This window comes from Pseudophryne corroboree, chromosome 4 (assembly GCF_028390025.1).
Source record: "Pseudophryne corroboree isolate aPseCor3 chromosome 4, aPseCor3.hap2, whole genome shotgun sequence".
Lineage (NCBI taxonomy): Eukaryota > Metazoa > Chordata > Amphibia > Anura > Myobatrachidae > Pseudophryne > Pseudophryne corroboree.
The window spans coordinates 527,174,177-527,198,493 of NC_086447.1; the positions used below are offsets into that span (position 1 = coordinate 527,174,177).

A 24,317-nucleotide genomic window follows, 5' to 3' on the forward strand; every position below is an offset into this window, starting at 1 on the left:
TTACCACAGATTTCTTTCTGAATAATCTATTTCTTGTATAATGTCCATTAAATTGCAATAGGAGTTTGCTCTGCTTACTAGCAATATGACTGAACCTGTATGTGCACTACCAGAGGCTTGGACACCTGTGTTGTGGGATCAGTGAAGCCTTTTATTTTCTTGTATTTCAGTTACATACTGTATATAAGATGGTCAAGCGAAAACATAAAAAGGAATTTCAATGCTGCTGTTCGATAATATAGAGAGAGGAGCCAAAATCCCCCTAAAAACCACATACTCCTAATATAAAAATCGGATTATCTATCCCTGGCTTTAGGGGAAAGAGTTTGAAAAACAAATTTTCTTTAGCAAACATATTTATCTCATATATATTATATAAGGCTGGGTACACACTTGGCGATGTGCATACAATATATCATTCGATCTGGCGGATCGGACGATATATCGTTCACATTGTCCAGTGTGTGTTCACTATATCGCTAACGATGCGCGGGCCATTAACAGTGTACAATATCTGTAGTTTTCAGCTTGAAATCTGAAGATATGGTACAAGATGGCATGCATCTGGATATGGGTCCCTGCCATCACAGACGAGAAGCAAACACTATCGTTCAGTGTGTATGAGTGCTATCGTTTACAAGGGGAATCTTGCATGATGTCACATGTGATGTGCCATCGGCAAGTGTGTACCCAGCCTAAGTGGTCAGGAAAAATTTAAACATTCAATAATAAAAATACATGCATAAGTTAACCAGTAGGAGACGGAAGTGAGCTTTCTAAACACACACATTCCCACCTGTCTTGCTGGCAGCTGCTCTCTTGTCACTCTGAATTGTGCGCTGATTGAGCACTCAGAGCCAAATTCAGAAATGTAGGTTAGCTCAATGTTAACGCACATCTCTGATGATCTGAGATCTGCACAAGCGGAGAAGCCGTGCTGTGTATGTGCAGATCTCGTCCTGCAACGTCACTCTCACAGTGCCCTGGAAACCACAGCCCGATTGGCTGTTAGAGGTTCCCGAATAATAAGTAACTTTAGGGGGAGATGTACTAAGCAGTGAAAAGAGTGGAGAAGTGAGCCAGTGGAGAAGTTGCCCATGGCAACCAATCAGCTGCTTTGTATACTTTTATAGTATGCAAATTATAAATGTTACATCAATGCTGATTGGTTGCCATGGGCAACTTTTCCATTGGCTCACTGCTCCACTCCTTTCACTGCTTAGTACATCTCCCCCTAAAGCACTATATGAACATATACAGGAATTAGCATTCATGCAGCAAAAAGGTGACTTTATGTTTATGAGCTACAGTATCTCCTAAAGTATTAATAACAACTTTGAGCACCTTTATTACAGTGATTCATGTACTATTGATACAGTAATTACATTAATAGCATATATATTTTAAAAACTCAAGGACAGTAGTTGTTTTGCTATAATGTACAACAAAATTATTTAATCCTTTGACTGACTGTCAGTTAATATTTTTCACACTTTAAGTATACGCATATTCAAAATGTTCTGACTATAAATGAATTTGTTTGATATGCTGATTATTACATCTACAAGTGTATTATAATATTTCATTTTAATCTCATTCTGCTACAATTGTTTTTTTATTGTATTTGAATGTAAACATGAAAAATAACATCTTGCTACAAATAATTTCACTTACTACACCATTTATAAGGCTTTCAGTTTTAAAATCAATTGTAGAAAAGAAAATGAATCTGTCATCACTTCTTAAGTAAATTCAACCATAAAGTACTAAGAAGTCACATCAGAGTATAGAAAATCAACAGCACTTAAAGCCTTATCTACAAGAAGTTGCTTCCTAACTGCTGTAAAAATAGATGAGAGCATTGTGAAACTAACACTATGGACCCTTTTACAAATGATCCTAGCAAACCACAGGAATACATGAATACAATTCTAGCACTATGTAAAATATAGCTATTGCTTTTTAACCATCTTCACTTCTCCACATTCCAGAGCTCGGTATATATGGCAATGAAGAAACTATGGGGGCTGCTTTTGAGGCCATGTGACAATTTTTCAAACCTTTCTTGATGTATTATATACAGCAGGGATGGGGAACCTTTTTTCTACCAAGGGCCATTTGGATATTTATAAAATCCTTCGGGGGCCATACAAAAATTATCAACTTAAAAATTAGCCTGCCCCAAGTAGTTATGCCCCCTGTATATATGCCCCAGTAGATATACCCCCAGTCAGTTGTTATGCCCCATTAGATATGCCCCCAGTCAGTTGTTATGCCCCCAGTCAGTTATGCCTCATTAAATATGCCCCATTAGATATGCCCCCTAGTAGCGCCGCTTACACACACACACACACACATTAAAAGAAAAAGAAAAAAAAAACACAATACTCACCAGCCCTGCTCCTGCTTCTGGACTGCTGCCATCCGCCTGGCTCCTCGCTCCTCAGAACTATGGGAGAGACGTTATGACGTCTCTCCAATAGCGCCGCACACGCACACTGCCAGAGCCGGAAGCCGGAGCTCAGGAGTGAGCTCCTGCCTCCGGCTGCTGCTGAGGAGAAGGAGTTGGGCGCCCGCTGGTAACATAATATCAGCGGGCGCCCAGCATCTCCCTCGGTTAGGTGAGCCTTGCCTGGCCGGATCAAGTGGCTTTGCGGGCCTCATACGGCCTGCGGGCCAGAGGTTCCCCACCCCTGATATACAGTAACATCTACATTTTAAGTGTCCCATTTCATTGTGAGTTGTACACAAAACTGTATGATTTTGTGTAATGCCACGGAAGGCTGATTTATGTATGCTAAAGCAAGTTTTCATAGGATTAATGCGAGGATCCACGCGTCTTCAAGCATGAAGCCACTTCAGCAAAAACTGTCATAACTAATAGCGGTACTTGCATCTGCCCCTTGCAAGTGGCAAGAGATCTGTGTGAAACAGGCTTCTCTTCTCATTGAACTCAAGATAGAACAGTTCCGTATGATCATGCAAAGTGAGATCTGGCAAAGAGCTATTGGGCTTAGAAGTAGATGGAGATACATGAAAATGTGTACATTGGCTTCTGCCTATGCACTGTACGCTGGAACTCACTATTTATATCTGTACAAAGAGATCTGTCCAGCTCGAATCAGCCCCCACAGTGTCATCTTACTGTAAACTACAGTATGTGTTGTGATTGTGGATTGAGTGTATTTCAGATAGATAGACCTCTCGGGCTAATGAAATGAAGAACAAAAAGCTGATGAAGACTTGTTTCAGGATATGTTGACCTGATGGGGAAGGGATTGAATAATACTAAAAATCAAAGTGTTGATAAATTATATTAGTACTTACATAGCACCAACATATTCCATTGCACTTTGCAAAAGGGAACAAAACATTAAGCAAACAAGACAGGGTTACAACAGACAGATAATGGGTTAGGATGGCCTTGCTTTCAAGTGTTCAATCTGTATTTTTATCATAAAATCATAGCACACAGTTCTGTGGATGCTTGGGCATCCCCAATTTCTGTGCTGGCACAGGTACTAACCATGCATATGTATTCCACTTTGACTTCACCCATACCGGGGGGAATATTGTGGGGACCTCCAATCATCTTGTAAAGTGGGAACTTATGATCAGAATATATGCGCCTATCTATAATCTCATCACTATGCCACAATTCTTATATCTGCATCAAAATGCCCTCCTTACACAAGTCTTCTTGGGAAGTAACAGGTGTTGGCTAGGCAGATGCTGGCGTGTTGCTGATAGCAGCTGCATCTGATGCACAACCACTGAAACAGAATGCCATACTCTGACAGAGGAACTGCACCAGCCAAAGGTGCGCCGAGATAGATTTCCACAGGAGTAAGACGCTGCAAGCAGGTGTCTCAGTTTTAGAAGAAACCGTCCACTATATTAGCATAAAGAGGCAGACATGGCTGCGGCTGACTCAGAAGCAGGCCCATAGTGTGCTGATTGTATACTGTATATGCTATTTGTTAGCTTGACAGTAGCTCACACAGGTGGATTTTCCTTACCCAGGGCCATTTATTATCAGGGCAAGAGAAGAAGTTTGTGTCACCAGTTGTTAAGCATATCTGCTTTGTGTGTAACTGTAATGCACCAATTGTTTAAAATTGTTTAAAAACTTTCAATAAATAAAGAACACAATGTAATAGTAATAGTATTATGAAGTTTAAGTTAACAAGTGCAGTGTAATTTAATGAATTAATCATGCAAAACACATAGGAAAGTAAGGGAATCCACCACACATCCACCAATGGATGTATACAGTACATATTTCAGTCAAAATTAAACAGTAAAAACACAATGCACTCAGTCCCTACACTTGCCACAAAATACCCCAACATGCGCCACTTATGTACCCCTAACTGCCACACATACCCTAAATCACCCTAGTAATATGATCATTTAAACATCACTTGCCTCAGATAATATGAATGAAAGTCAGGAATCGGTGCAGAGGAAGGGGGAAAACCACACAGTGCAGGGAGAATGTCTCTCTGACCTCTGTACTTTACGCAGATGTCACATGATGCTGATGTCACGATGCAGATGTCAGCTGGTCATAGAATCAGATGTTCAATCTTAGGGCCTGATTCAGAGTTGGAATAAATTATTTTTACGCAGTTCAGTGACTATCGACCGACTGCACATGCGTCCAAACCGCACTGCACATGTGTCGCGTTGGTCTTGCAACGGTGGTTGCCAAGAGTATTTATTTGCAAAGTGAGAGAAGGTCAGGGACTGTTTAGGGGTGGTTATGGGGACTGTTAGCAAAAAACGCAAGGGCATGTTTCCACCCGCAACTGCGATCCCATACGCAGCTGCAATGGCTCTAACATCTTAATTCCTGTGCCCTGCATGACTATAGGATTACTCAGAAGTTCCATACTCAACTGATCTGTGAGCAGTGATGTCCCACTCATCTTATAAAAATAACGCCAAAAATCATTGTTGTGCTCTTGATACTTTTGCATAGCATGTAAGGGACACTGGGCCTAATTCATGTTTGTACGCAATATCGATGTTCAAATGGAGTGAGGATGTAAACACAAAGCAATTGACATGTAGGGACCATGTGGGGGAGGTAACGAGGTGTGGCGGCAAAGTTTTCTGGGCTGTGATCATATACGTAGGGAAACATGGTGCCAGCATCTCTACTGCTGTGGCCAGTGTGCGCGACCGTAGACTTACTTGGGGGAGACAATGTTCCTTATTACTGCGCTGATGCTGCCTATGTGTATGCAGGGGGGTAGAGAGTGTGGCCTGGCTTGAGCAATGACCTAATTGTGGGGGCTGTGGTCATGCCCCTTTTAGATCCATTGTGAGCGCATCCCCCTGACCCCCCTCCTTCAGGCAGAGGAGGACTGTAGCTCAGCTGCAGCAGCCCCCCGACCTATCCAGCCCAGCATGCAGCAGCGTGTGCTGGCTGCTGGGGACAGAGCAAGGGGCTGCTGCAAGCTGACATGTGAGGAAAGGGAGGCGGTTAACCCGGGGCCCTCCAACAAGCCTGGGCTAAGGTAATTAGCATCGCTCCCCAGTACTTTGCAATGGCTCCAGTGGGTGCCTAGATTTATTTCTGGGTGGCAGCTTCACTTGCAATGATTAGCAAGACCATAGCCTGAAAAATCGCAGCTGCGTAGGCATGTATGTAGAAACATGCATTATGCCCACTGTGGAGATAAAAGGAAAGGGATAGAAATATATTATGCTGGTTACAGCCCCATATGTTCTTAGACTTGCTTGGTATATACAGGGTCGGACTGGCCCACAGGGGTACAGGGGAAACCACCGGTGGGCCCCACTGCCTGAGTGCCCACTCCTTCCTCTACAAATTAGGTTCCAGACTGTGCATTTGTATTATACATGGTAGATATGCTGCATTACACTGCACAAGTCTACAAGTCTATTGTGTATTTCAAGCCTCTGTGGGGGTTGGTCACACCCCCTTTGTAGGCATTCCCCCGGTGGGCCCTTCATGTCCCAGTCCGACACTGGGTATATAGATTTTATTGGTCACAAGAGCTGTGCTTGTAATAAAATCCTAGCATACTTGAGATATTTATTTGCCGCATTATATTGCTTCACAAGTGTATTGTTTTTTTTATTGAATCTTTGTGCTTATTTGTTGTTTGTCTGTGTATGCTCCTATTTTCTTTTGTCACTCCATTCTACTCTTTCCCTGTTAACCTTTCATACTTTAAATACAAATGATGATAACAATGATCAAGCAGGGTGAGAAGGTTTAATAATGATTTATCATTCTTACAGTTTTTCTCTTTCAGAATCCCTTCTCATTTTGTAGCATTATTCATTTCCGAACATTTAGATAATTAGTTACTCTTACTGATTATTAGTAGCCTGTCATATAAGCCTGGAAGTTCATTTCTGATTTATTGCCGCATTCTGCCCGAGGTCACAAGGATAATGACTTTTTTCCCTTCTCTTGCAGTTGATTTCATAGGTGGCTTTGACTCCTATGGCTACCAGGGCCCTCAGAAGACATCTCACTTACAGCTGCAGCCCATGTATATGTAAGTATTTCATCTTCATGCTTGCTGTGAGTGACACTTATTAAAAGGCTATTTCTGCTGAAGGATAAAAAATACAAATTAAGCACATTCACATTTCCTCTATTCTGACCCCAGGCTACACTCCTCGATATTAAGCCAGATATTACTCTCCTCACTTTCAGTTTAATGATTTTTGGAAATGTGATCTGCTTAAAATTAAGTCTAGCCCTATTCTCTAATGGTTTCTTGTCTTATACCGGGAAATGAAAAATCTCTACATAGTTATTTTCAATGTCTCGTTTAGACTCGCATTAATATTTTCCCTGCATTACAGCTGTACCTTATGTGCCTGAACCACAGACAAAAACCTTGCTCGTATCAATGCAGGTCATGTTCTCCACACAATCAGTAGACAAGGATATTGGGATGTAATAGAAGAAATTGGATTATAACCTTTTCTTCCTATATAACAATGCTATTGGGTAGAATACACTTGTACTGTAATTTTGAACAAGGAAAATTACTAATGTCCAGTGAACACGATTCTAGCAAAATCAATAAAAGCTCTGATACATATAAAATGCATATAATGGAATGGGTTAGGTATGGGTGACCGGCGCTGGGATCCTGGCAGTCAGCATACCGACCTCGGGATCCTGGTAGCAGAATGCAGACGGGGTTGGGTGAGCGCAAACAAGCCCCTTGCGTGCTCGCTGCGCTCACCATGCTGCGGGCTCAGTGGCAAGCTGCGCTCAGTACCAGTGCCAGATTACGGTCCACATGAGCCTTGAGCTGAAATTTATGAAGGGCCCATTACATGCTGTCGCAAGGGGTGTGACCAGCGCCGCAGGTATCTTAATAGTGATATGGCGGTTGTGACCAGTGTTGTGGAGGTGTGGTCTGCACAGGGGTTGTGGTCTGCGCCATAGGGTACTTTCAAAAACCTTAATCCCCCCACCTCGCTTATATTAATATTGTAACGTGACACTACAAATGAACAAACCTCTTGTTAGCATGACCATAATGTGATAAGAAAGAAAAATGGCAATTAATGATAATGTATATGTGAAACCCGTCTACTAAAGAGCATATGTGTTACTTGGTGTAATGAATGTGAAATCTCTCTATATATAAAAGAGAACCCTTACCTTATAAATAGCTATAGGAGCATATTTATTAAAATATGCAGTTGGCTCCCAACAAAAAATCCTTATTGCCATACTGTATATCAAGACAATAAGGATTCTTCTTCTGCTCGGATGTATCGATTTTAATCGCAGGACAAGGGCTCTAATGGAAGCCTGTCCTGGAAATAAGGCATAAATACTGTATAGTGATCGCATCCATGATCACTTTACTTCTATCTACAGACTCCCTTGTGTCTACTGTGCATGTGCGACAATACAAGTGAAACTCGGAAAATTAGAATATCATGCAAAAGTTAATTTATTTCAGTAATTCAACTTAAAAGGTGAAACTAATATGTTATATAGACTCATTACATGCAAAGTGAGATATTTCAAGCCTTTATTTGTTATAATTTTAATGATTGTGGCTTACAGTTTAGGAAAACCCCAAATAAAAAAATCTCAGAAAATTAGAATATTACATAAAATCAATAAAAAAAGGATTTTAAACACAGTAATGTCGGCCCTCTGAAAAGTATAATCAGTGCCGTTTCTAGCGGCGGGCGAGCCGTGCAACCGCACGGGGCGCCCGCCGCGGCACTTCGTGGGTCTTTTTCTTTTCTCCTCCCATTTCCCGAGCGCTCCTGCTCGGGGGGCGGAGTTTCACGGAATGACGCGTTTGCGTCGTGACGTCACGACGCAAACGCGTCATTCCGCGAAACTCCGCCCCCCGAGCAGGAGCGCTCGGGAAGAGGGAGGAGAGAAGATAAGCGTGGAAGGAGGAGGAGGCGGCCGGCGGACGTGAGGCGGCCGGACCTGAAGAGCGGGAACATGTAAGTATAATCTCTCTCCCTCTTCCTTCCCCCCCACTTGACACCTGCATGCCGCACTGTGAAAAATGGGGATACCTGTCTGCCGCACTATATAAAATGGGGATACCTGTCTGCCGCACTATATAAAATGGGGATACCTGTCTGCCGCACTATATAAAATGGGGATACCTGTCTGCCGCACTATATAAAATGGGGATACCTGCCTGCCGCACTATATAAAATGGGGATACCTGTCTGCCGCACTATATAAAATGGGGATACTTGTCTGCCGCACTATGTAAAATGGGGACACCTGCCTGCCGCACTATGTAAAATGGGGATACCTGTCTGCCGCACTATGTAAAATGGGGACACCTGCCTGCCGCACTGTGAAAAATGGGGCACCTGCCTGCCGCACTGTGAAAAATGGGGCACCTGCCTGCCGCACTGTGAAAAATGGGGGCACCTGCCTGCGTACTGTGTAAAATGGGGGCACCTGCCTGCGTACTGTGTAAAATGGGGGCACCTGCCTGCGTACTGTGTAAAATGGGGGCACCTGCCTGCCGTACTGTGTAAAATGGGGACACCTGCCTGCGTATTGTGTAAAATGGGGACACCTGCCTGCGTACTGTGTAAAATGGGGGCACCTGCCTGCCGTACTGTGTAAAATGGGGACACCTGCCTGCCGCGCTGTGCAAAATGGAGACGCCTGCCTGCCGCACTGTGTTTAAATTGGGACACTTGCCTGCTATAATGTGTAAAATGGGGACTTTTTATTTTTTTCCCCCTGTGGTGGGCGTGATGATATCAGATGAGGCCATGCCCACTTTAATGAGACCACACCCATTTTAATCAGGCCACACACTCTTGTCGGGAGCGCGCATGCATTTTCTTTTTATAGCTATATGGGGGGAGGGGGACGCAGTTTTTTTTTTTTTTATAGCAAGGGGGGGGGGCGCATTTTCAAATCTCGCACTGGGAGCCAAATTGTCTAGAAACAGCCCTGAGTACAATCATGCATACGTACTCAGTACATGGTTTGATCCCATGTTGCATGAAGTACTGACTCAATGCGGCGTGGCATGGATTCTATCAGCCTGTGGCACTGCTGAGGTGTTATGAAAGACCAGGATGCTTCAATAGCAGCCTTCAGTTCTTTAGCATTGTTCGGTATCATGTCTCTCATCTTTCTCTTGGCAATGCCCCATAGATTCTCTATGGGGTTCAGGTGAGGCGAGTTTGCTGGCCAATCCAGCACAGTAATCCCACGGTTATTGAACCAGGTTTTGGTAGTTTTGGCAGTGTGGGCAGGTGCCAAGTCCTGCTGGAAAATAAAGTCAGCATCTCCATAAAGCTTGTCTGCTGAAGGAAGCATGAAGTGCTCTAAAATGTCCTGGTAGATAGCTGCATTGACTCTGGACTTAATAAAGCACAGTGGACCAACACCAGCAGATGGCATGGCTCCCCAAATCAGAGTGAAGACATGCCCAAACCCCCCTCCCTCCCCCACACTCCCCACACACACACCCCAGCGGCACCACTCAGCATGTGAACACACACACCGGTTGTCAGTGCCCCCTGCTCCGTCTGACACCCTGTATGAGAGGAGATGTGCACTGCATTCAAGCAGACACAGCGGCCGGAGCTCCCCAAATAAAACAAATTAAAAAAAGCTAATAACGATCAGCGACGCTAATATATCAGTGGGCACGGGGGTCTCTAGGTACTCGGAAACCCCCACTGCATGTGTGTATGCTTATTTGCTGTTGACAGCATGAAGTTATCTACGAGTATTCCATGAGTTCCACACCTTTGAGGACTATACGAAGCTGCTACTGTAGATAAGTTACACCTATACAGGGAGAGCTGGACTTGTTAATATATATACATGTATATATCCACACACTCATACATAATATGCAAAGATTTGGCAAAACAATACAAGCCGGGGAAAAATACGTATGTATATATATATATATATATATATACACAAGTCACAAATTCTACATAGGCAAACGTTCAGCAACAGTCAGTGGCAGTGCATGCCTTTTTCAGAGTGACTGCAGGACACTGACAACGCATCCCTGAACAGCAGTAGCAGCAGCAGCCTGTCACCGATCACTAGCAGCAGAGAGGTACTGTAGCTCAGGCCATGAAAGCCGCCTTCACAGAGCTGAGCTCGGCAACAGCAATAGTTCCACATGATGGTGGGGCGGTGCTTGTATCCTATCACATGGTGCCGGCGGGATGTGATCTGATGTCACGGCGCAGCCACGAAGGAGAGGCTGAAACTGTGTGGCACAGGGAGGGTTTGTGAATCCTTCCGCTGCACCACCATTTTTCAACCCCGGGCAGGAAAGTGAAGGAGGGGTGTTGCCGTTTGAGTGGGTGGAGAGGTGGCCACTGACAGACTGCTGTAACAGGAAAGAAAATCCTGTTTCCAGCAGCACTGAAAGGGATCCTGTGGGCCAGTTTTGATTGGGGGCCTGGAGCTGCAGCTCCATCCGCCCAATTGTTAAGCCGGCCCTGCTCACTACAGATTCTATTCCCACTCTATGGGTCTCGTGGACACACACGAGTGGGAATAGTACCTGCTAGTCGGCATGCCGACTGTCGGGATTTAGAGGGGTAGGATGTTGCCAACGATATTGTGACTGGCGGTCTCCTGACCGCTGGTTACATAACTACGTCCCAATGTAACTCAGGGGGGTAAATTTACTAAGGTCCCGATTTTGACCGAGATGCCGTTTTTTCATCAAAGTGTCATCTCGGTAATTTACTAAGCAATAATCACGGCAGTGATGAGGGCATTCGTAATTTTTTGGAAGTCCAACAAAAAAATTACGAATGAATACACCATCGGTCAAAACGCGGCTGTTTAAGTATGAATCTCGGTCATTTACTAAGAAGTGCAAAGCAAAAAACAAACAAACACTGCCGTGAAAAATTACAACTCGTAAAAAAGTGCTAAAAAAAACCAGACCTTTTTTTTTTATTCGTGATTGAATAGGCATGCACGGATCCATGAGATCCGTGCATGTATATCAGTGGGAAGGGGTGGGAAAGTGCTTATTTTTTAAAAAAAAATTGCGTGGGGTCCCCCCTCCTAAGCATAACCAGCCTCGGGCTCTTTGAGCCGATCCTGGTTGCAGAAATATGGTGAAAAAATTGACAGGGGTTCCCCCATATTTAAGCAACCAGCATCGGGCTCTGCGCCTGGTCCTGGTTCCAAAAATACGGGGGACAAAAAGAGTAGGGGTCCCCCGTATTTTTAAAACCAGCACCGGGCTCCACTAGCTGGACAGATAATGCCACAGCCGGGGGTCACTTTTATATAGTGCCCTGCGGCCGTGGCATCAAAAATCCAACTAGTCACCCCTGGCCGGGGTACCCTGGGGGAGTGGGGACCCCTTCAATCAAGGGGTCCCCCCCCCAGCCACCCAAGGGCCAGGGGTGAAGCCCGAGGCTGTCCCCCCCCCCCCCATCCAATGGGCTGCGGATGGGGGGGCTGATAGCCTTTGTTGTAAAAGAAAAGATATTGTTTTTAGTAGCAGTACTACAAGTCCCAGCAAGCCTCCCCCGCATGCTGGTACTTGGAGAACCACAAGTACCAGCATGCGGCGGAAAAACGGGCCCGCTGGTACCTGTAGTACTACTACTAAAAAAATACCCAAAAAAACACAAGACACACACACCGTGAAAGTATAATTTTATTACATACATACACACATACATACATACTTACCTTATGTTCCCACGCAGGTCGGTCCTCTTCTCCAGTAGAATCCAAGGGGTACCTGTTGAAGAAATTATACTCACGAGATCCAGGGGTCCAGGGTCCTCGGGGAATCCAGGTGTAATCCACGTACTTGAAAAAAATAACAAATCGGACACCCGAGCCACGCACTAAAAGGGGACCCATGTTTGCACATGGATCCCCTTTTCCCGACTGCCAGAAAACCCACTCTGACTGATGTCTAAGTGGGTTTCCTCAGCCAATCAGGGAGCGCCACGTTGTAGCACTCTCCTGATCGGCTGTGTGCTCCTGTCCTGACTGACAGGCAGCACACGGCAGTGTTACAATGTAGCGCCTATGCGCTCCATTGTAACCAATGGTGGGAACTTTCTGCCCTGCGGTTGACCTAAAGTGACGTCACCGCTGAGCAGAAAGTTCCCAGCATTGGTTACAATGTAGCGCATAGGCGCTACATTGTAACACTGCCGTGTGCCGCCTGTCAGTTAGGACAGGAGCACACAGCCGATCAGGAGAGTGCTACAACGTGGCGCTCCCTGATTGGCTGAGGAAACCCACTTAGACAGAAGTCAGAGTGGGTTTTCTGGCAGTCGGGAAAAGGGGATCCATGTGCAAACATGGGTCCCCTTTTAGTGCGTGGCTCGGGTAAGCGTTTTGTTATTTTTTTCAAGTACGTGGATTACACCTGGATTCCCCGAGGACCCTGGACCCCTGGATCTCGTGAGTATAATTTCTTCAACAGGTACCCCTTGGATTCTACTGGAGAAGAGGACCGACCTGCGTGGGAACATAAGGTAAGTATGTATGTATGTGTGTATGTATGTAATAAAATTATACTTTCACGGTGTGTGTGTCTTGTGTTTTTTTGGGTATTTTTTTAGTAGTAGTACTACAGGTACCAGCGGGCCCGTTTTTCCGCCGCATGCTGGTACTTGTGGTTCTCCAAGTACCAGCATGCGGGGGAGGCTTGCTGGGACTTGTAGTACTGCTACTAAAAACAATATCTTTTCTTTGACAACAAAGGCTATCAGCCCCCCCATCCGCAGCCCATTGGATGGGGGGGGACAGCCTCGGGCTTCACCCCTGGCCCTTGGGTGGCTGGGGGGGGGGGACCCCTTGATTGAAGGGGTCCCCACTCCCCCAGGGTACCCCGGCCAGGGGTGACTAGTTGGATTTTTGATGCCACGGCCGCAGGGCACTATATAAAAGTGACCCCCGGCTGTGGCATTATCTGTCCAGCTAGTGGAGCCCGGTGCTGGTTTTAAAAATACGGGGGACCCCTACTCTTTTTGTCCCCCGTATTTTTGGAACCAGGACCAGGCGCAGAGCCCGATGCTGGTTGCTTAAATATGGGGGAACCCCTGTCAATTTTTTCCCCATATTTCTGCAACCAGGATCGGCTCAAAGAGCCCGAGGCTGGTTATGCTTAGGAGGGGGGACCCCACGCATTTTTTTTTAAAATATTTTGCAGTGTTTAATTTAAAAAAAACAAAAAAAATAAACCCCAGCACGGATCACACAGATCCGGCCGAGATTCATTGTAAAAAAGTCGGCAGTGTTTTGCTAATCACTGCCGTAAAAATAGAAAAAAAACCACAATGACATCGACATCGGAACAAAAGAAAAACCCGAATACGACAGCTTAGTAAATTAGTCGTAATAAATTCAAAAAGTTGCAGTTTTACACTTTCGATGTCATTCGTGATTGAACTTTGACCTGAAACGGGAAAATACGAATCTTAGTAAATTTCCCCCAGGGTCTAATTCAGAGATGTGCATAAACCCAATTTTTACATACATATCCAATATTTTTAGATCTGCACATGTGCAGAAGCTGGGGCTCTTCAGTTACCAAAACATTGCAGCATGAATAACATGCAGCTAGTATTTGGGGGCCGCGACAAGAAGCCTCCCAAACAACAGGTGCTTGTGGGACATATTGTCTGGGCATGCCAAAGCCAGTGTCTGCATCCAATAGACACAGATTCACTGGTCCCAGCTTCAAGATTCACCATGAAGGTTACTAAATTGTCTGATGGTCACACAGTTGATGTGATTCTTAGGGGCAAACACAGGATTCCTAATGTCCACTGATGAAGGAGAGATCCAAAATGCGTATGGGAAAGAGCCACAAGATGAGAGACACGGACAAGGTTGCGTCAGAGATCAAGGACATAGACGATAGCCTTCAGCATGTCTGGAGAGAGAGCAGGGTCAGAAGAAATGTGTGACACCTAGCTGAGTGCGGTCAGGTGTGTGTATGTAAACGTACTAACCGTTTGTTAATTCAGAAGCTCTCATTCTTCAGGACAGTGATCACGACAAATCTCTCTGCAGATTCTTTGTTGGTCTTCAGAAAGGTAAAAGGAATACAGGCAGAGTCTGCAATGATGCGGGTTTAAGACCTCAACTGTAGGTCGCTTAATTGTACTAGTACAAAAAGGAAGGGACACTACCTACAATGTAGATACTTAGAAATGTAAATCAATTGTACACAGATAAAACAATGTATAAATGTCACACTAGAATGCAAATTCGAATTAACGACAGGCATATTCAATACACTAGATAACCCGCCAAAGTAATACCCCTTTTAGACAGCTATGAACACGGGTTAGTGGCACATGAACATGCATAACCCATGTTCATGTGCGGTCTGAAAGGTGCCAGGGTTGAAATACCAGGTCAAGCGACCTGGTATTCCAACTCGGGTAGCGAGCACGGTTGAACATCACTGTGTGGTGTGAATGGGAGATGGGTCCTTGCAACCCGTTTCCTGTTCACTAAGTGTGGAAGCGCGGCACATGGAGATCATGTGATCTCCAAGCGCCGCCTCCGCCGTGTCACCGCTGACATCACCAACCTGGCAACATGCGGCAGCGTTGGGGTGCCTGAGGCAGATTGCACCCTGGGAGCTCTTATGTCAGGCTTCCAGGTGCAACCTACCACAGGGGTAGTAGACATTTTAATGCACTGATGAAATGTTTCTATTCTCTTCTATCCAATAACATATAAACATTACGTGAATGCAAACATTATTACCAAATTGTCCTGGTCTTGCCTGGGCCCAGGTTTAGCAACAGATCCCAATGGTGTAGTCAAGTGGAATTGAATTGGGATATATATGCATATATATATAAAACCCACGTTTGACTGTGTGGCTTAGTTCTGTGAACAACAAAGGAATTCCTGGGCGACGTAGTGGTGAAATAATCCTTGCTATGCAATAGGAGGATAGAGTGTGATACCCACCTGAGTGCGGTCAGGTGTCCTGTCTTAGTAGCTCAACAAGAAAGAAAGAAATGTACTCCACTGGTTTACGTTACACAAAGCAATTGGAACTGTATATCTGAATCAACGCACTAAATAGTGCTATTCCCTCAGTTTTCCCAGGCACTGTAATATGGACACTGTACTGTAGCTGAGACTTCCTAGGACCTGTACCTCAGCCATGCTACCTACTGTAATTAGGGCCTAATTCAGACCTGATCGCAGCAGCAAAATCTTTCTCTAATGGGCAAAACCATGTGCACTGCGGGGAGGGGGGGGGCAGATATAACATGTGCTGAGAGAGTTAGATTTGGGTGGGTTTTATTATTTCTGTGCAGGGTAAATACTGGCTGATTAATTTTACATTGCAATTTAGTTTCAGTTTGAACACACCCCACCCAAATCTAACTCTCTCTGCATATGTTATATCTGCCCCACCTGCAGTGCACATGCCTTTGCCCATTACAGAAAAAAATTGCAGCTGCGATTAGGACTGAATTAGGCCCTTAGAGTCCTCCTTCGCGTAGGCCCTGCTGACTGGTGGGATAGGAAATGGTTACTCGCTTTCCCCACATTTCCCATTATATTGACTTGGTGTAGCTAAAATGTCACTGAGTTGGAGGGGTTGGCATACCCCTGGGAGACCTACTGCCATAAGGCTCATTTCTTGCTGCTTCTTGTTTGGGGCATTAACCCTTAGGACAAATGTTCTGTGTGTTGGACGGTCTTGCCTGTCACTAGACCCCAGGGTATGTGGGTGGCCACTGCCCATGGTCTGGGGTAGTGTTCAACATGAGTGTACAGGGCAAAACATACAATGTCCTGGATCAAAAGACACACAAATGCTGAGCCAATTCACTGACTTTTTTTACAGCAGGGATTCCTCTGCAGCTGCTGCTCTCACTCTTCTCCATTCTACATTCTGTGCTGCAGGGGAGTGCGGGTCCCGGCCAGGTACACTACCCTCCCCCACCCCCCGCAAACTATACATTTATGCCTTCCCTCCTAATCGTAATAAAGGGATAGCACCACAAAAAGGGTCATAGTATATAACTTATATGGGGGGAGGTAGGTTTGAGCCAACAGAAGCTGGTTTAGAAGTCAAACACACCTGTCAGTTAAAAGGCTATAGTTCGATCATTTTTGCAATCGGTTTTTGCTTGATTCTGAAACCAACCATTAGTAAATCTCCATTTTCTTTCGATGTCTATGAAAAAGTATCAATTGTTGGTCAGATGTTCTAATTTGTTCTAAAGTATTTTTTTTTCCGTTGATTTCACATCGATTTTGACTTTAGTAAATCTCTGATTTGCAAAAACAAAGGAAAATGGGCCTAAAGACAAAATCGACTAAAAATTTACTAAATATACCTTCTGGTCTCTGTCACGCCTGAAAACATGAGACATACTGTATATCCTTCAGTATTAAAATACTTGCAATATTTGGCTCTTTACAGTGTTTCTACGATCATTGCTATGCTTCTAGTAGTCCACTCTTCCATCCCCACTCTCTGTTCCTCAGAGGTTTCTCCTGTTTGTTGGTCATACCACTCAGTGATATCTTTAGAGATAGTTTCCCTCCTCCAACCTCCCAATCACAGCTGGCAAGCAGACAAAAGTTTTCTAGTTAAGACTGATGTTGATTGGATTGGTTATCTCAGGTGGTCCCAGAGTTCCAGGACCATAATGATAAGACCTTACACTTAATCAATTTAGGGGCTTTGGAAGCCTCAGTCTGAGGTACTTCTGTCAAAATAACTGCTTTGAACAAGGATGCAGAGAGGCAGGAGACTACAGTTTTAAAATTCCACATCACTAAATGGACTACGAAAATAGGATTTTAATTACCTACCGGTAAATTATTTTCTCGTAGTCCTTAGAGGATACTGGGGTCCACATTAGTACCATGGGGTATAGATGGGTCCACTAGGAGCCTTGGGCACTTTAAGAAATGAATAGTGTGCACTGGCTCCTCCCTCTATGCCCCTCCCACCAGACTCAGTCTAGAAACTGTGCCCGAGGAGACGAACATAATTTGAGAGAAGGATAGTTAAGGATAGTGGTGAGATTCCAAACCAGCACAGAGGAAAGCCAAGCTATCCAAACTTGAAACAGGAACAGCAACGGCCGAACCAACATTACTTAACCAAGTAACAGTGCAGGTAGAACGAAGCACTGGGCAGGCGCCCAGTATCCTCTACAGACTACGAGAAAAGGATTTACCGGTAGGTAATTAAAATCCTATTTTCTTTTACATCCTAGAGTATACTGGGGTCCTCATTAGTACCATGGGGATGTATCAAAGCTCCCAAACCGGGTGGGAGAGTGCTGAGGTCCCTGCAGAACCGATTGATCAAACTGAAGGTCCTCAGAGGCCAAAGTATCAAACTTGTAGAACTTAGCAAACGTGTTCGAACCAGATCAAGTAGCTGCTTGGCAGAGCTGTAAGGCTGAGACACCTCGGTCAGCCGCCCAGAAAGAACCCACGACCCAGTAGAGTGGGCATGTACAGATCTAGGAACCGGCAAACTTGCCATAGAGTAAGCATGCTGGATAGTAAGTTTGATCGAGTCAGCAGTAAACTGCTTTGAAGCAGGATACCTAATTTTAGAGTACAAACAGTGAGTCCTATTTTTTGTGACGAGCTGTCCGTTTGACACAGATTTTCAAAGCCCGCACATCATTCAGGGACTTTGAAGTGTAAGAGGTGTCAGTAAGCATCGGAACCACAATAGGCTGGTTTATGTGAAAAGCAGTCACCACCTTTGTAAGAAATTGCTGATGAGTTCTGAGTTCAGCTGTATCTTCATGAAAAATCAAATAGGGGCTCTTGTGAGACAACGCCCCCAATTCTGACACACGTCTTGCCGAAGCCAAGGCCAGCAATGTGACGGTCTTCCACGTAAGAAACTTTACATCAACCTCCTGTAAAGGCTCAAACCATTCAGTTTGTAGAAACTGCAACACCACGTTGAGATCCCAAGGTGACGTGGGAGGCACAAAGGGCGGATGGATGTGCAGAACACCTTTCAAAAACATCTGAACCTCAGGGAGGGAAGCCAACTGTTTTTGGAAGAAATTGGACAAGGCCAAAATCTGGACTTTTATGGAGCCCAGTCGTAGGCCCACATCCACACCAGACTGCAGAAAAAGCAGAAACCGACCCAGTTGAAATTCCTGTTTTCACACCAAGACACACATTTTCTCCAAATTCGGTGGCAATGTTTAGACGTTATCCCTTTTCTGGCTTGGATCGGGGTAAGAATTACCCTATCCGGAATTCCTTTACGGGCTAAAATTTGACACTCAACCTCGATGCTGTCAAACATAGCTGCGGTAAGTCTTGATAGACGAACAGCCTCTGTTGCAGAAGATCCTCTCAGAGAGGTAGAGGCCACGGATCCTCCAGAAGCATGTCCAGTAGGTCCGCATACCAAGCCCTTCTTGGCCAATCCGGAGGAATGAGAATTGCCTGAACCTTTTCCCTTTTTATTCTTTTGAGAATTCTTGGGATCAGTGGAAGTGGTGGAAACACATACACCATCTGGTAGGCCCATGGAGCCACCAGAGCGTCCACCACCACTGCCTGTGGGTCTCTCGACCTGGAACAATACCGCCTGAGTTTCTTGTTGAGATGAGAGGCCATCATGTCGATTTGCGGAGTTCCCCACCGATGTGTTACGCACCTGAATACCTCCAGGTGAAGACCCCACTCTCCTAGGTGGAGGTCGTGTCTGCTGAGGAAATCTGCTTCCCAGTTGTCTACTCACGGAATGAAGATCGCAGACAATGCCACAGCATGTCTTTCTGCCCAGAGGAGAATCCGTGTTACCTCTGACATTGCAGCTCTGCTCTTCGTTACGCCCTGTCGGTTTATGTACGTTACCGCCATCACATAGTCCGACTGAACCTGGATCGCCAGATCTTGAAGAAGATGTGCTGCCTGTAGAAGGGCATTGCATATGGCCCTTAGTTCCAGAATGTTGATTGGAAGAATGGTTTCCTGACTTGACCATTTTCCTTGGAAGTGTTCCCCCTGGGTGACTGCTCCCCAACCTCTGAGGCTTGTGCCTGTGGTTAACAGAATCCAATTTTGAATCCCAAACCTCCGGCCCTCAGTCAGGTGAGAAATCTGGAGCCACCACAGCAGAGAAATCCTGGCTTTTGGCGACAGACGAATCCTCTGGTGCATGTGGAGATGCAATCCGGACCATTTGTCAAATAGGTCCAGCTGGAAGGGTCTGGCATGAAACCTTCCATACTGCAGTGCCTCGTAAGTGGCTACCATCTTTCCCAGAAGGCAAATGCAGATATGCACTGATATCCAGGTTGTTTTGAGAACATCCCGCCATCAACTGGATCACCACTGCCTTCTCCAATGGAAGGAGTACCTTCTGTACTTCCGTATCCAGTATCATCCCCAAGAACAAAAGCCTCCGTGTTGGTTCCAGGTGAGATTTCGATAGGTTCAGAATCCACCCGTGATCCCGGAGAAGCTGAGTTGAGAGGGCAATGCTGTCCAACAACCGCTCCCTGGATGGTGCTTTTATCAGCAGATCATCCAGGTACAGAATTATGTTCACTCCCCGTTTGCGGAGGATGAATATCATCTCTGCCATTACCTTGGTGAACACCCTCGGAGCCGTGGAGAGGCCAAAAGGCAGAGCCTGGAACTGGTAGTGACAGTCCTGTAAGGCAAACCTGATTAAGCCGGATGAGGCGGCCAGATCGGGATATGAAGGTATACATCCTTGATATCCAGAGACACCAAGAATTCCCCTTCCTCCAGACTCGAGACCACCGCTCTCAGAGACTCCATCTTGAATTTGAACACCCGTAAATACGGGTTCAACGACTTGAGGTTTAAAATGGGTCTCACCGAACCGTCCGGTTTTTGTACCACAAACTGTTATGATCCTGATACTCAGGTCAGGGGAGATCTTATACGGTGGGACCTGAGTACCAGGACGTAATGCTGGGAAAGGGAAATGGAATGGGAATAGCCCAAGGCCTATCTCCGTTATCTCACCCGTGCTGTCAGTACACTCTTGCGAGACTATGGTTTCTTGGGCCCATGGCAGCCGCGTTTGAAGGGCGGATTATGTCTGCCAAACTCCGATGCCCCCTCAGGTCTTAATGAGAGACAAAGAGTGAACTGAGACAGGGTGATAACAAGGGGCCCTCTAACTAAACAACAAGGCCAGGGGCTACTGGCAAACCTGAAACTAAAAGTATGCGCGGATTACCGCCAGGGAAAAGAACAACCAAAATATTCCACTTGTCCACTCTCCTACACGGCACCGCCGAGTACCAGAGAGGACTATGGAAGCGGAAACCTCCGCAAATGCACCAGTACAATGAAACAATACTAAATTGGCATAGGCCGCAACATGCGGCAGGCTGCCACTCACAAAACCAAGAGAGAACCTCAATCGACTGCAACAGGTAACTTTGGACCAGAAGAACTCCTTGGGACCAGGTGACTAACTCCAAAATTCAGGAACTCAGAGAACTGGAGGGACCGGACACAGCAAACCAGGAACAGACGTTCACCAAACATGAGCAGCATGCAGGAAGCTATCACCGGCATCTGTGTGAGGCACTGAGGAGGCATTTAACAGGGAACCCTCCAATCAGAGTACAGAGCCTAATTACCATAAATGTCGTGCAGCTGCCTTGCTGCACGACTGGAGAAACATGTGTGAACACTTCAATAATCAACCCTGCAACGGGGAACGCGGTCCGCCTGTGGCGTCCCCGTTGCTAAGGTCCTGGCGGCTCGGTGTGCCCGGCGTCCTAGCGTTGCTAGGGACCCGGCGGCTCAGTGCGCACGGCGTCCTAGCATTGCTAGGGACCCGGCGGCTCAGCGCGTACGGCGTCCCTAGTTGCTAGGTGCCGGGCAAGGAGGAAGCCCCGGACCGCGGCGCCTAACAGTACCCCCCCCTTGAGGAGGGGTTAACGAACCCCTAAAGCCAGGTTTCAGAGGAAATTCTTGAAAGAATAATCTCTTGAGTTTAGGGGCATGTAGATCCTTATCCAGGACCCAAGACCTTTCCTCCGGACCATAGCCTTTCCAGTGAACCAAAAAATAAAGCCGGCCCCGGGAAACTTTTGAATCTAAAACCTTCTCAACCAAGAACTCCTGTTGTCCCTGCACATCCACCGGAGACCTACCCTGGGGAGACCTCCGAGGAAATCTCCTGGAAGAAAAATACTGTTTCAAAAGGGAACAGTGAAAAGTATTTCCAATTCTGAGAGATCTTGGCAAGCGTAGCCGAAAAGCAACTGGATTGACCTTCTTAATGATAAGGAATGGTCCAATAAATTTGGGTCCCAATCTAGCCGAGGGTTGTCGGAGCTTGATGTTGCGAGTTGACAACCACACCTTATCTCCCACCTTAAAAGTGCAAAGACGTCGGAGCCTATCAGAAAATTTCTTTTCTCGGAAGGCAGCTTTTTTCAGGGCAAGGTGCACTCTTCTCCAAATAGTTCTGAGATGGGAGGTTAAGGTCAAGGAGGAGACTGGAGAATGATGGAAAAAAGAGTTGGCTCTAGGATGAAAACCAAAGACTGAAAAGAATGGGAACTCCTTGGTGGAGAAATGACAGGAGTTATTATAAGCAAATTCGGCTAAAGGAAGAAATTCAGACCAATCATTCTGGAGTTTGGCCGAATACAAGCGTAAATATTGTTTTAATGACTGGTTGACTCGTTCAGTTTGCCCGTTAGACTGTGGATGGTAACCAGATGTTAAAGACAGTTTCATATTCAATGAGGCACAAAAACGTTTCCAGAATTGTGCGATAAATTGCGGACCCCGATCAGAGACAATATCAGAGGGCAAACCATGGAGCCTGAACACATGGCGGAGGAACAAAACTGCCAACCCTTGAGCAGAGGGTAATCGGGGAAGAGCAATGATATGAGCCATTTTACTAAAACGGTCCACTACCATCCAAATGACTCGACATCCGGCTGAAAGGGGAAGGTCCACCACGAAATCCATGGATATATGAGACCATGGCCTGAGAGGAACGGCTAAAGTTATGAGTTGCCGATCGGGAACGAACGAGGGACCTTATGCTGTGCACAAACCTGACAGGAGTGGACAAATTCTTTTACGTCTTTAGAAAGACTAGGCCACCACACCGAGCGAGAGACCAGCTCCAAGGTCTTAGTGATACCTGGATGACCAGAGACCTTGTTGTCATGAAACTCAGCTAAAACAATGCCTCTCAAAAATTCAGGGACAAAAAGACGACCAGCAGGAGTAAGTCTAGGAGCCTGGTGTTGAAGTTGGTTTAACTGAGTAAATAAATCCTGTGTGAGGCCTGCCCGGATGACTAAAGATGGAACTATGGGGGTAGTAACAGGATTGCTATTGTGAACCGGAAGAAAGCAACGTGACAGGGCATCAGCTTTCGCATTCTTGGAACCAGGCCTGAAGGTGATAATAAACCTGAAACGAGTAAAAAACAATGCCCAACGTGCCTGCCGAGCATTAAGCCGTTTAGCTGACTCAATATATTGCAGATTTTTATGGTCAGTAAATACTGTAATAGTATGCCTAGCTCCCTCCAGCCAATGCCTCCACTCCTCGAAAAGCCCATTTTACTGCCAGTAATTCTCGATTACCAACGTCATAGTTGGATTCTGCGGAGGAGAATTTCCTGGACATGAAGGCACAAGGATGTAACTCCTGAGACTCCGGATTTTCCTGAGAAAGGATAGCCCCCACTCCAACCTCTGAGGCATCAACCTCAACAATAAAGGGGAGCTCCGGATTAGGGTGTCTGAGAACAGGAGCCGAGACAAAGGCCTGCTTCAAGGCCCGAAAGGCAGACTCAGCTTCAGGCGACCAACTGGAAGGATCCGCTCCTTTTTTAGTCAAAGCTACTATAGGAGCGACCAGGTCAGAAAAGGTATGAATGAACCGTCTATAATAATTTGCAAACCCTAAAAAGCGCTGAATTGCTTTTAAATTAGTGGGTTGCGCCCAATTAAGGATGGCCTGAAGTTTTTTCGGTTCCATAAAAAATCCCTGGGGAGAAATAATATACCCCAAGAAGGACACTTCTGTGATGGGAAAATCACACATCTCAAGCTTAGCGTATAAATGATTCTCTCGTAATTTCTGAAGAACCTGACGCACCTGGACAACATGTTGTTCCATAGACTCAGAGTATATCAAAATGTCGTCTAAATAAACGACCACGAACTTCCCAAGGAAGTCACGGAGAACATCGTTGATGAGGTCTTGAAATACCGCAGGAGCATTAGACAGGCCAAACGGCATCACCAGGTATTCATAGTGACCCGACTGAGTGCTGAAAGCCGTCTTCCACTCATCCCCAGATCTTATTCGGATGAGGTTGTAAGCTCCCCTAAGATCGATTTTTTAAAAGATCACGGCGGAGCGTAACTGATCAAAAAGCACTGAAATCAATGGTAAAGGATAGGTGTTCTTAACAGAAATTTTATTCAGAGCCCGAAAATCAATACATGGTCTGAGTGACCCATCTTTTTTCTCAACAAAGAAAAAACCTGCACTCAACGGAGATTTCGAAGGCCTAATAAAGCCTTTTTTCAGGCTTTCCTGAATGTAATTATTCATGGCCGTGGTTTCTGGCTCGGACAGGGCATATAATCTCCCCTTGGGCAAAGTGGCACCCGGTACTAACTCTATCGCACTGTCATAGGACCGATGGGGAGGCAGAATGTCCGCATTGCCTTTTGAGAACACATCGGCAAAATCCTGATATTCCACAGGAATAAGTTCTGGGACGACTGCCGCAACCCGGACTGGATGTGAAATACATTCCTTAACACAAAAAGGA

At 45.7% G+C, this 24,317-nt stretch overlaps 1 protein-coding gene across 1 annotated transcript in view; it reads left to right on the forward strand.

Annotated features, from left to right (window-relative positions):
• The window catches only part of NKAIN2 (sodium/potassium transporting ATPase interacting 2), a 1,538,622-nt gene that overhangs the window by 1,506,140 nt on the left and 8,165 nt on the right, over nt 1–24,317 (forward strand). The window contains exon 6 of the mRNA XM_063917263.1: nt 6,458–6,539. Coding sequence (XP_063773333.1) covers nt 6,458–6,539 — 82 coding nt within the window. The remainder of the gene's footprint in view (nt 1–6,457; nt 6,540–24,317) is intronic.